Source organism: Panulirus ornatus, chromosome 58 (genome assembly GCF_036320965.1).
Source record: "Panulirus ornatus isolate Po-2019 chromosome 58, ASM3632096v1, whole genome shotgun sequence".
Classification (NCBI taxonomy): domain Eukaryota; kingdom Metazoa; phylum Arthropoda; class Malacostraca; order Decapoda; family Palinuridae; genus Panulirus; species Panulirus ornatus.
In genome coordinates, this window is record NC_092281.1 from 18945221 (window position 1) to 18957218 (window position 11998).

The window sequence follows — 11998 nt, forward strand, 5'->3', positions numbered from 1 at the left end:
TCTACCGATTGTTTTCGTATCAGATACTACGATCTAAATCCACGTTTCAGTGTGTGTGTGGTGGGAAGGGGTTAAACGTTCACGTCTTCTCCATTCCTAGCGCTCTGAGGCAGGTTATCAACCAACCTCTCCATGTTCCAGACCATCTCAACCACTCTTTCACCAATCTGGATTTGTTCCTCACCTCATCTTCACGCTACAAGCACATTAACAATTTCTTCCCAAATCAGTTCTTCCGGTCATTCTCTTCGTCTCCTGGTTTACCCTTTGCAAACACAATTATTGTACTGTGGTAGCACCTGTTGTAATCATTATCGTTATCAGTACTTTTATCATAATCATTATCATTATTACCATAATTCTTTTTAATGAATGTTGTCTCATAGGTAATGCTCATCCCTCTGCCTGACATGTAGATGAAGCTATTAACGATGGGGAATATAGACTTATGTACGGTATCTTCTTTTATCTATGTGATCCACACGTCACTTCATTACCGTTTTGGTACCGTGCGAAACAAAAACAAACACCTGACGCATCAAGGCTCTGTCAAACTTTCATCACTTGGACTTTCACACTCGACTTTATTAATCTCTGGGATAAATCATGAAAAATATGAGGTTCGTGAGGTGAGGCTCTACGTTTTCAAAGTGTGTGAAGACTTGCTATCCTTCCCCTCTGTAGGAACTTTTGGTCGCTGCCCTGAAAATATCTTTTAATAACATCCATCCACTTCTTCACTCCTCTCTCTCTCTCTCTCTCTCTCTCTCTCTCTCTCTCTCTCTCTCTCTCTCTCTCTCTCTCTCTCTCCACACTAACGATGCTCGAAGCTGTTTTTTTCATTCTGGTTTTCTCTTTTTTTCCATTTCTCAATTCCATCATGAATGACTTAATTTCTTCACCTGATGCACATTTTACTAGTGAAATGTCTCTCTTCACAAAGTCCAAAGAGCAGCATAGGATACAGACCAGACACTAACACTTTCTATCCTCAAGGATCGCACATCTCAATTTGTGCCTCAGGTAGCTCTTCTGTTGTCCCTTTTACCTACAAACAGAATCCTCCCTTAATCTTGGAAACACGAACTGATAAAAACACGCCAACCTAACCTAACTATTCTGACTATCTTTTTATTGTTGTACATTCAATCGTCTTCAAAAGCAAAAAAGAAAAAAAAAATTCTCCAACATCCACTTCCCTCGCCACTTTAAAGTTTCAATCTTTCTCATCGCCAGTTTCGTATTGGCATAGCAGAATCCAATGGTGATATTTCTCTTGCAAGCTACTGGGGTAAATTCTATATCACGGCACGAGCATATTTCAACTGCTTCTAATAGGGTTTAGCGTGAGGACTATACGGTAACATTCAACATCATATAATGTCGTAAGCGCTTGTCTTTTGTTCTACACACACACATATTACGATAACGGCAGGCAAGTGAGGATCGCGCTATTTAACCCCGGCAAGAGTCGAAAAAAAAAATGTTGACATAGTTCTTAATTATCCCCTGGAAATTATTAATACAATACTGGTGATTGTGTTCAGTTCATCTCATTACAGAAGACCACAGGATACGTGACAATATTCGAGTCGTTCTTGCTTACGCTACCGTGAAACAAGTGACGACCGAGTGTTGTTTACCTTGATGCGCGTCTGGCCAAGGGCGGGAGGTACCCACAGCTCCTCCGGGCGCGGGATCTGGACGTGGCCGAAGTTGTGCTTGAAGGTGACGCACCACACGCCCAGGTAATCGATGTCGTACACCGTTAGGTTCTCCGGCAGCTGCAGCTCGATGTCCTCACCTTCGTACGCCCGGAGGACGTCCAAGCTGGAAGAGGAACAAGACCCATTACAAAATCCGAGGTCAAAGTACATTGGAAAGGCAGACGGTAGGACGGCCCTTTGGCCTATGTATAGGACTGTCTATTTCTGAACTTGAATCTAAAACATGTGAAACAAGTATAGCATATTTACTTCTTCACAGAAGAGAGCATGGAAGATACAATATATATATATATATATATATATATATATATATATATATATATATATATATATATATATATATATATATATCACAGATGAACTTGTCCACCAAAGGAGAAAATTCAAAACAGAAAAATCTTAGCTTAAGCGCTTTCGTGTATTTCAACACATCTTCAGAAGCAAATAGTAGCAAATCACGGATGGAAGTAAATATACAAAGACAACAGTAGATGTTAACAGGATCAGATCTTACACGGTAATAAAGTAAACAGTGAGGATAGTATGGGGAACCCTGTGGAATCAGAGGACACTCGGGTAACATACCCGACCCTTCTACTAAGGTCACTGCGAGTGTCAGGTCATCAACCCTCGTGCACAATTCACTGCGAAATATATGTGATCCTGTTAACCTGCTACCATTTTCACTCCCTCCTTTACCAACATTCTTGATCATTTTGTTTTACCTTTTAATATTCGCAGCACACGCTCCTCTATCTCTCGCCACACACTGCTCTATCTATGGGTCTAGCAGGTCCAGTAATACCCCATGCTCTTTGTAAGGTAGCTGTACCTAGAGTTCTCGTCCATGTATCTGTACACGGCTCTGCGCCTCTTCCTCTCTTACGACACATTGCTCTCACAAGCCTCTCACCTCACTCACCCCTTCCCCTTTTCCATACCCTTCTGACTTGGCTTATCCGGCACCATATCTTTGGGGGAAATCCACTATCTCCCCCAGTTCTCCTTATCTCTTCATCAGTCCTGGGTTGCTGTCCTTAAACCCTCCCTGACTTTCTACCGTCCTGCGTGGGGGAATCCTACGCTCAGTCATTGCTAATCAATTAACTCCCCATAAATCCCTTCTTCTTCTACCTTTTTTTTTTTTTCTCTCGAAGAATTCTGACCTGTACTCAACTTCCTGGGAAAGCCTCACCTTCGTGTCCTTTAAGCATGTACCTTTCCCATCTTTTTTTCCCCCCTCTACTTCTGGGCCATTTGATATCATTTCGTTACGACTGCACAATTTGATCATGTTCAGTCGGTAATTCGTCTTCTCACCTTGATGAAGATGGAAACAGGTTCTTAAGTTACTTCTGGTGCTTTTTACGGGCCAGCTGGTCTTCTGTTGTTAGTTAGTTCGCTCTATGCGGTGCTTGAGCTCTGTTTCGCTGGCTCTACCGACCACGTAACTGGTGATCTATTCTTCATCCTCTCTCTCTCTCTCTCTCTCTCTCTCTCTCTCTCTCTCTCTCTCTCTCTCTCCCCGACCTGTCTCAAAGCGCCCTCCTACACCATCGGCCCTACGACGTTGCAGATTAGATTTATTTAATTCCTTTGGCTGATCTGCTGATCTCACTAGGGATCAACCTAGCTAGTTGCCTCGCCTCATCTGCCTCATTCACTTGGGATTAATCCAGTGAATCCTTGCTTTCATCCGCCCGAGTTCACAAGATGTCGATGAAAAGAACTCTTTACTTTACCTGTCCACTTAATTTGGGATCGGATCCGAGCGAACCCTCGACCCATCTGCCCATATCACTGGGAATCGAACTCTTCTCACTGGCTCATCTCATTACGAATGAACCCCTATTGACTCACCTGCCCACCTCATTAGGGATCTTGTGGCCCTTGGGGTCGGGCTTAGTGCCCTTGCCGACCCAGAAGTAGGCGTCAGGGCCCTGGCCGTCGTAGTGCAGGTTGGGGATGTAGAAGGTGCGGGCGTCTAGGATGGTAATGTTCCCTGAGCGGAGTCCATGGGCCAGTCGCTGGAACTCCGGGAGGACCCTCTTGCGCGGTGGGTCGATGTCGCTGGGGATGCCCACGTTTCCGAAGTCCACCTGAAGGAAGACAGGAGAAAGAGTAGGATCAAGGAAGACGTGTCGTGAAGGAGAAAACAAAACAAAACACAAAAAAATACATTCATTTGGGACTCTTTCGAATGGGGTGAGCCAGTGTGGCTCATGAGCATGCTCGATCTGGGGATGAAAAGAATGATAATTCCATAATGCTTCAGAAGGTGTTTCGAACCTTGTCTACGATACCGTGTCGGTGATTCAGTTGAAGGCCGTTTCGAGACACGTCAGTCTGACGCTGTAAACCCTCAATTTCTGTTGTATATTTATTGATGATAATGACGGTCATGATGATGATGAAGATGATGACGGTCATAATGATGATGATGACAGTTGTGGTGTGGGCGATGATGGTGATGGTGAACACAATGATGGTGACAATGATTACAAAGAACATGATGTCAGACGATATATCATCCTAATCTTATCATATCTTATGGGATATTGGTGTCTTTGAGCCACTGATAAGGACAGGGGAAGCATAACTGAACCGCATCACCCCTGTAAGCTGTGAAGCCATGACTCTCATACTGTGAACCCATTCAAGCTGTTAATTTACCCCTTAAGCTGTGAAGCCATGACTCTCATACTGTGAACCCATCCTCTTGAAGCTGTGAATTTACCCCTTAACCTGTGAAGCCACGATTCTCATACTGTGAACCCACCTCATTCAAGCTGTGAATTTACCCCTTAAGCTGTGAAGCCATGACAATCATGCTGTGAACCTACCCCACTTAAGCTGTGAACTCACCCTCCCTTAATCTTTGAACTTTCTCCTTAGGCTGTGAAGCTGACCCTAAAGCTGTGCCTCCTGTAGAGAGGTCAGGTCAACCAAGGTCAGACGAGAGAGACTCTGGTGGTCGTATTGAACGGCTGCTGGGGGGTGGAGGGGGGAGGTTGGCCCTCCCCATTGCGTCAGGCCTCACCACTACTGCCATCAGACCCCGCCACTTGTGCCATCAGACCCCGCCACTACTGCCATCAGACCCCGCCACTTGTGCCATCAGACCCCGCCACTACTGCCATCAGACCCCGCCACTTGTGCCATCAGACCCCGCCACTACTGCCACCAGACCCCGCCACTAGTGCCACCAGACCCCGCCACTAGTGCCACCAGACCCCGCCACTTGTGCCATCAGACCCCGGCACTACTGCCATCAGACCCCGCCACTACTGCCATCAGACCCCGCCACTAGTGCCACCAGACCCCGCCACTACTGCCACCAGACCCCGCCACTTGTGCCACCAGACCCCGCCACTTGTGCCACCAGACCCCGCCACTTGTGCCACCAGACCCCGCCATTTGTGCCACCAGACCCCGCCACTTGTGCCACCAGACCCTGCCACTTGTGCCACCAGACACCGCCATTACACCCAATGCCACCACTAAATGTGTCCCGCCACCATCCTTACCACAGTGTACCATCACCACCACTGCCAGTAAATGGTAACCACTACCACCATCACTATCACCATGACCACACAGGCCTTACTCCATCATCATCACTATGACCACACAGGCCTTACTCCATCATCATCACTATGACCACACAGGCCTTACTCCATCATCATCACTATGACCACACAGGCCTTACTCCATCATCATCACTATGACCACACAGGCCTTACTCCAACACCATCATCATGACCACACAGGCCTTACTCCAACACCATCATCATGACCACACAGGCTTTACTCCAACACCATCATTATGACCACACAGACCTTACTCCAACACCATCATTATGACCACACAGGCTTTACTCCAACACCATCGCTATCAGTAGCAGCAGCTGCAGCTTCCACTACCGCCAGCAGCTTCAGCCATCACCAACAGCTGGACCAATTAACAGCAGCAGCTGGAGCCTCCAACATAAGCCAACAGCAGCACCATTGGAACCCATCACCAGCTGAAACCACCGGCAGCTTAAGGCTAGCAGCAGACTGGAGCCAGCAGCTTGAAGCCGCCACTACCCTCATTACAACCTGCTGCAGCGGTCACCATCCCCTCCAGTAGGACCAGCAGAAGCAGGAGCAAGGCTAAGAAAATGGCGAGCATGAAGAGGGGGGAGTTGGGGAAGGGGCGCAGCAAGATGGCAGCAGAGGTGGCGCGGGGTGGGAGTGGGGGGGAGGGGAGGTGAGGCGGAAGTGGCGTGGTTCCGGGTTGACAGGTTGTGTAAGTGGCGCGCGGGTCGGCTCTCCCCCCCCATCCTACACCACACCCCCCCATTCCGCACCTCCCTACTACCAACCAACCCTTCCCCCCACACACACACACTCCGCTCACGCTGCACTATACTGCCCCTTCCTCCTCCTCCTTCCCCCTCCTCACCATCCACCCAACCTGCCCCTCCTCCTGCCACTGTACTCTCGCTGCCCTTACAGAGGTCCTGCTGTTTCCTTACAGCTGCTCTTAACTCTCGTCATTCTCATGACGCGTCCATCCTCTACAACCCTTGTGGTTGTGCCTGAGGCCCGTGGGGGTTGTTAATGCTGTGCTGTCGCCGCAGAGGACACAGCAGCTGTTGTTGTGGATAATGCAGCATCCACAACAGCTGCTTATGATTCGCATGACAGCATTTATCACAACAGCATCGACACTGCTGCACTGGGCATCACAGCAGGCGATGAACAGTGATAGGGGCGGGGGGGATATGTAGCCATGTTGAGGAGGGGGAAAATATGGGGGCATGTTCAGGAGGGGGGAATATGTGGCCATGTTGAGGAGGGGGGGGAAATATGGGGGCATGTTGAGGAGGGGGGAATATGGGGGCATGTTGAGGAGGGGGGGGGGAAATATGGGGGCATGTTGAGGAGGGGGGAATATGTGGCCATGTTGAGGAGGGGGGGATATGTGGCCATGTTGAGGAGGGGGGAAATATGGGGGCATGTTGAGGAGGGGGAGGATATGTGTCCGTGTGGAGGGGAGGGGAGATACGTGTGAGGTACAAGGGGGTCGTGATGCACCTAGGAAGAGCACGGAGACATAGACCCAGTCCCTGGTGTACGACGGTACGACCCTTGAGATACGACGGTACGACCCTTGAGGTATGACGGTAAGACCCTTGTAGCGCGACGGTACGACCCTTAAACGAAGCACGGTGGTAAGAAATTGAATGACGCGCGGCGTTACGACCCTTGGAGCACGACGGTACGACCCTTATAGCACGACGGTACGACCCTGAAACCACGATGGACCTTTGATCTCGCATCCACAAGGATCAAAGTCAAAGGCCAGATCATCATTACCCAGGGGTCGTTACCACAATGGTCAAGGACGGTACACTCCAGTGCTCAAGGGTCGTACCATTGTGTTCAGGGGGTTAACTACCTTACGACCTCTACCGGCAGATGAGGGGGGGATTACCCTCCAATGAGATGTCCAACGAGTAATACAAATTATCTTACTAATTACATTATGAAATATAAAAAAAAAAAGGGACGAACAGTATTTACTCTGACCAAATTTCTTTATTTACTTTCGTGAACAACAATTTCTTTATTTACTTTCGTGAACAACAATTTCTTTATTTACTTTCGTGAACAACAATTTCTTTATTTACTTTCGTGAACAACAATTTCTTTATTTACTTTCGTGAACAACACCTTATTTAACGTGGAAGCTACAGGATAAACGATATTCCTTATTAAACAAAACGTAGTAAAGCTCGTTAAGTAAAGCTACAGGATAAACGATACTCCTTATTAAACAAAATGTAAATCTCGTTAAATAAAGCTACATGATAAACGACACTCCTTATAAAAGCAAACGTACGTAAAGCTCGTTGAGTAAAGCTACAGTATAAACGATATTCCTCATTAAACAACGTAAAGCTACAGTATAAACGATATTCCTTATAGAAAAATCGTAAAACTCGTTAAGCTACAGTTTAAACGATATTCCTTATTAAAGAAGATAAAGTTCGTTAAGTAAAGCTACAGTATACACGATAATACTAATAAAAACAAACGTAAAGCTCGTTAAGTAAAGCTACAGTATAAACGATACTCTTTATCAAAAAAAATAAAGCTCGTTAAGTAAAGCTACAAAGATAAACGACATTCCTACAAACCGTAAAAACTCTAATACAGAAAAAATATATATAAAAAAAACCCTGGTCAATGGCCATCTGTAATTTACGATAACCATTTTCCAGGTTCCTTCCCTGGATCTATAGGGCTCCAGGACATTATGCGACCTTCCCTTTCTTTTCCTTTTTTTAAACCCATCCCACAGCTGGAAAATCTCCACCACCTCTGGTAACACGGCGGGCGAAAGCGCAGCCACGGGAGGAGGCGTCAGTCGGCAGAAAAGTGGAATAAGGAACGCGAAGCGACCACTAGGTTTTTATTTTCCCGGTGGCCCGAAAATGGGACAAGATATTGAAACGTGGATCTCAAACCCCGGAGACTACCAGCGACCTCCCCCACGCGGGCGTCCAGCTCTGGTTCCCTTTTTTTTTTTTTTTTTTTCAAACGAGACCAAAAACCATTGCACTTTGAGCGGATGATTACGTAATAACCTCACAACGATCGAACCCTCAAAATAATATATATATATATATATATATATATATATATATATATATATATATATATATATATATATATATATATATATATATATATATATTGCTCGGAAAATCTACGTAAGTTCTTGGGCGTTTATCTTACGAAATCGACAGTCAGGACGCAAAGCGTCTATATAACGAAACCATCTCCTATAGTGTCAGTGGCGCCTCCTTCATCCCGGCGGGGTAAGCTTAAAGTCAAGTGACGACATTCCAGTCAGTGCAATTCGGTCAATCCCTCCTCCCAACCTTCACTCCTACTCCCCTTCTCCCCCCATGCAATGTTCTTCCAGAGTCTACTACCACCACCGGCAGGAGGAGGGGTTGGTTCCTCCTCCTCCTTCATCTCTCCCCCTTCACTCCCCACCCAGCGCTCCGGCGTCCGCCATCATGCACGACTCCCAGGAGACGGTTTATTAGTGAAATTATGGTATAATATGTCAGCGGGAGAAATTGCTGCCGCGTTAGCGGGTGTAGTGGTTTGCCCGCGCCCCGGTTTCTCTGCTTAATTACACCACAGAGGGAGGAGTAAGAGGAGCTATACAACAGATAAACAACCGGGCCCTTTGCAACCCGCCACCCAGCCTAAAGACGGCGCATAGGGGGCGGCCACTTTCAGCATGACGTCATGCGGGATGTTGACCAATGGCGTTCGCGCTCCCCGGGTAGATGCGCGGTATTGGCTCCCCTCCTCAGACTCCAGCCAATAGCCGGCAGGCGAGGGAGAGAGAGTACCGCCCTATTTGGCAATCGACCAGTTGCTCTGGTTGGCAGTTGTAAATCGGTGCAAGGATTATCAAAACACCTGAGCTAAAATAATTACTCGAATTTAAACACTAGCAGATGCGCGGTCCGTGGGTAAGATTTGATGGATGTTTTCAATATCTGCATTAAAGTCTTCCATTTTCCCCGCCGGCGGGAGCGAACCTGCTGGTGGAAATTTCCGGGCGTCGTCATACGTCTGGCGCGGAGTCGGCGTGGCGCTGCGGGAGACCATGGACGGCGCGGGAACCGACCTTATTGATTTGCTCTGCTATTGTATTACGCACACATATTCAATAAAGATATATATATATATATATATATATATATATATATATATATATATATATATATATATATATATATATCAAACAAGAAATAAAGGCGAAAAATTATGAAATCCCCGCGAAAGAGAAGGTCTTGTATAATGTCGAGAAATATAGAATCGTTGGCCATTCAAATCCGATAATTAATTATATAGTAAAATTACATTGCGTAAAATTATATCAGAATAAAATTACATTATACACATGTACAGTAATGTAACACCAAGATACTGTAATTAAGTCAACGCTGGTATGACAGCGATTATTAAGACCACTAATTACCATGAGGAATTTAAGTTCAAAAATGAAGGTGTAACAAATGGTACGACCCTTGAAGACGACGTCACGACCCTTGATCACGACGTAACGACCCTTTGACTACGACATAACGACCCTTTGATCATGACGCAACGACCCTTTGACCATGACGTAACGACCCTTGACCACGACGTCACGGGAACGACGCTATACACACACACACACACACACACACACGGCAAGTCAAAGGACTAGCGCCATCATACCCATGGGTCGTACCCAAGTGCAAAGGGATGGAAAGGAGTATGCTGGGTATAACCACCACCACAAGTATATACTATATTCCGACATATCTGACATAATCTGGATGACCAGTCCCACTAAAGGTGGGGGGTGGGAGTATGTTGTGGGCTCGTGAGAGTAGGGCGAGTATACCAGTGAGGCTAAAAAGTATGCTAAAGGGGGGGTGGGGAGAGGGGGAGATATACAGCCAGTCCTAGACAAAGCCAAGTATACTTTCGGGGGGGGGGGGGATTATGATCGAGTATATCATTACAGGATGAAATAGTATGTGCTAGTGAGAGTCATACTGCGAGGGGAGGTGGAGGTGGTATAATGAAAAGGTGGTCGTGGGTGGAAGGGGCAGACATGTATATTGTGGTATGCGCTGTAAACATGCACACACACGATGCATGATGATGACAACTGTGTGCATGGCAGGCAGTCCATTTTTGACCACTCGTCATGCACTGGGTGGATGGCGAGTATAGAGGATGGGGTGAAGCAGGATGATGAACCCGGAGTATGCTCGGTGAAGGCAGGGTATGCTGGATGAAGGCAGGGTATGATGGATGAAGGCAGGGTATGCTGGATGAAGGCAGGGTCTGCTGGACGAAGGCAGGGTATGCTGGACGAAGGCAGGGTATGCTGGACGAAGGCAGGGTATGCTGCATAAAGGCAGGGAATACTGGATGAAGGCAGGGTATGCTTGGTGAAAGCAGGGTAGGCTTGGTGAAGGCAGGGTATGCTGGATGAAGGCAGGGTATGCTGGATGAAGGCAGGGTATGCTGGATGAAGGCAGGGTATGCTGGACGAAGGCAGGGTATGCTGGACGAAGGCAGGGTATGCTTGGTGAAAGCAGGGTATGATGGACGAAGGCAGGGTATGCTTGGTGAAGGCAGGGAATGATGGATGAAGGCAGGGTATGCTAGATGAAGGCAGGGAATGATGGATGAAAGCAGGGTATGCTGGATTAAGGCAGGGTATGCTGGATGAAGGTAGGATATGATGGATAAAGGCAGGGTATGCTGGATTAAGGCAGGGTATGCTGGATGAAGGCAGGGTATGCTAGATGAAGGCAGGGTATGATGGACGAAGGCAGGGTATGCTGGACGAAGGCAGGGTATGCTGGACGAAAGCAGGGTATGATGGACGAAGGCAGGGTATGATGGACGAAGGCAGGGTATGCTTGGTGAAGGCAGGGAATGATGGATGAAAGCAGGGTATGCTGGATTAAGGCAGGGTATGCTGGATGAAGGTAGGATATGATGGATAAAGGCAGGGTATGCTGGATTAAGGCAGGGTATGCTGGATGAAAGCAAGGTATGCTTGGTGAAAGCAGGGTATGATGGACGAAGGCAGGGGAGGATGGGCAACACACAGACACACACACACTACCAGGCCAGACAGGGGCTGCCCCGGCGGGGTAAGCTCGCCCCACACTACACCAGGCTTTACCCGGTCCCCGTGACTGTTGTGTGTGTGTGTGTGTGTGTGTGGGGGGGGGGGGGGGTGATGGTGACGGTGGTGGTCGATACGTGGTGGTGTGGCTAACACCCCCCCCCCCCCCCCCCCCGCGTGCATTCCTGCAGTGGCACGGCAGCGGGAGGAAGAGGTGGGACACACACAGACACACACACACACACACACACACACACACACACACACACTTACACACACACACACACACACACACTTACACACACACACAAGACACAGACACACACACTTACACACACACACACACACACTTACACACACACACACACTTACACACACTTACACACACACACACACACACTTACACACACACACACACACACACACACACACACACTTACACACACAGACACACACACACTTACACACACACACTTACACACACAGACACACACACACACACACACACACACACACACACACACTTACACACACAGACACACACACACTTACACACACA

General features: G+C 47.6%; 1 protein-coding gene across 1 annotated transcript in view; it reads right to left on the reverse strand.

The window, feature by feature from the left end:
- The window catches only part of LOC139766621 (protein Skeletor, isoforms B/C), a 295127-nt gene that overhangs the window by 58515 nt on the left and 224614 nt on the right, over positions 1-11998 (reverse strand). Inside the window, exons 5-6 of the mRNA XM_071695486.1 lie at positions 3588-3826; positions 1644-1830 (exon numbers count right to left, since the gene is read on the reverse strand). Coding sequence (XP_071551587.1) covers positions 1644-1830; positions 3588-3826 — 426 coding nt within the window. The remainder of the gene's footprint in view (positions 1-1643; positions 1831-3587; positions 3827-11998) is intronic.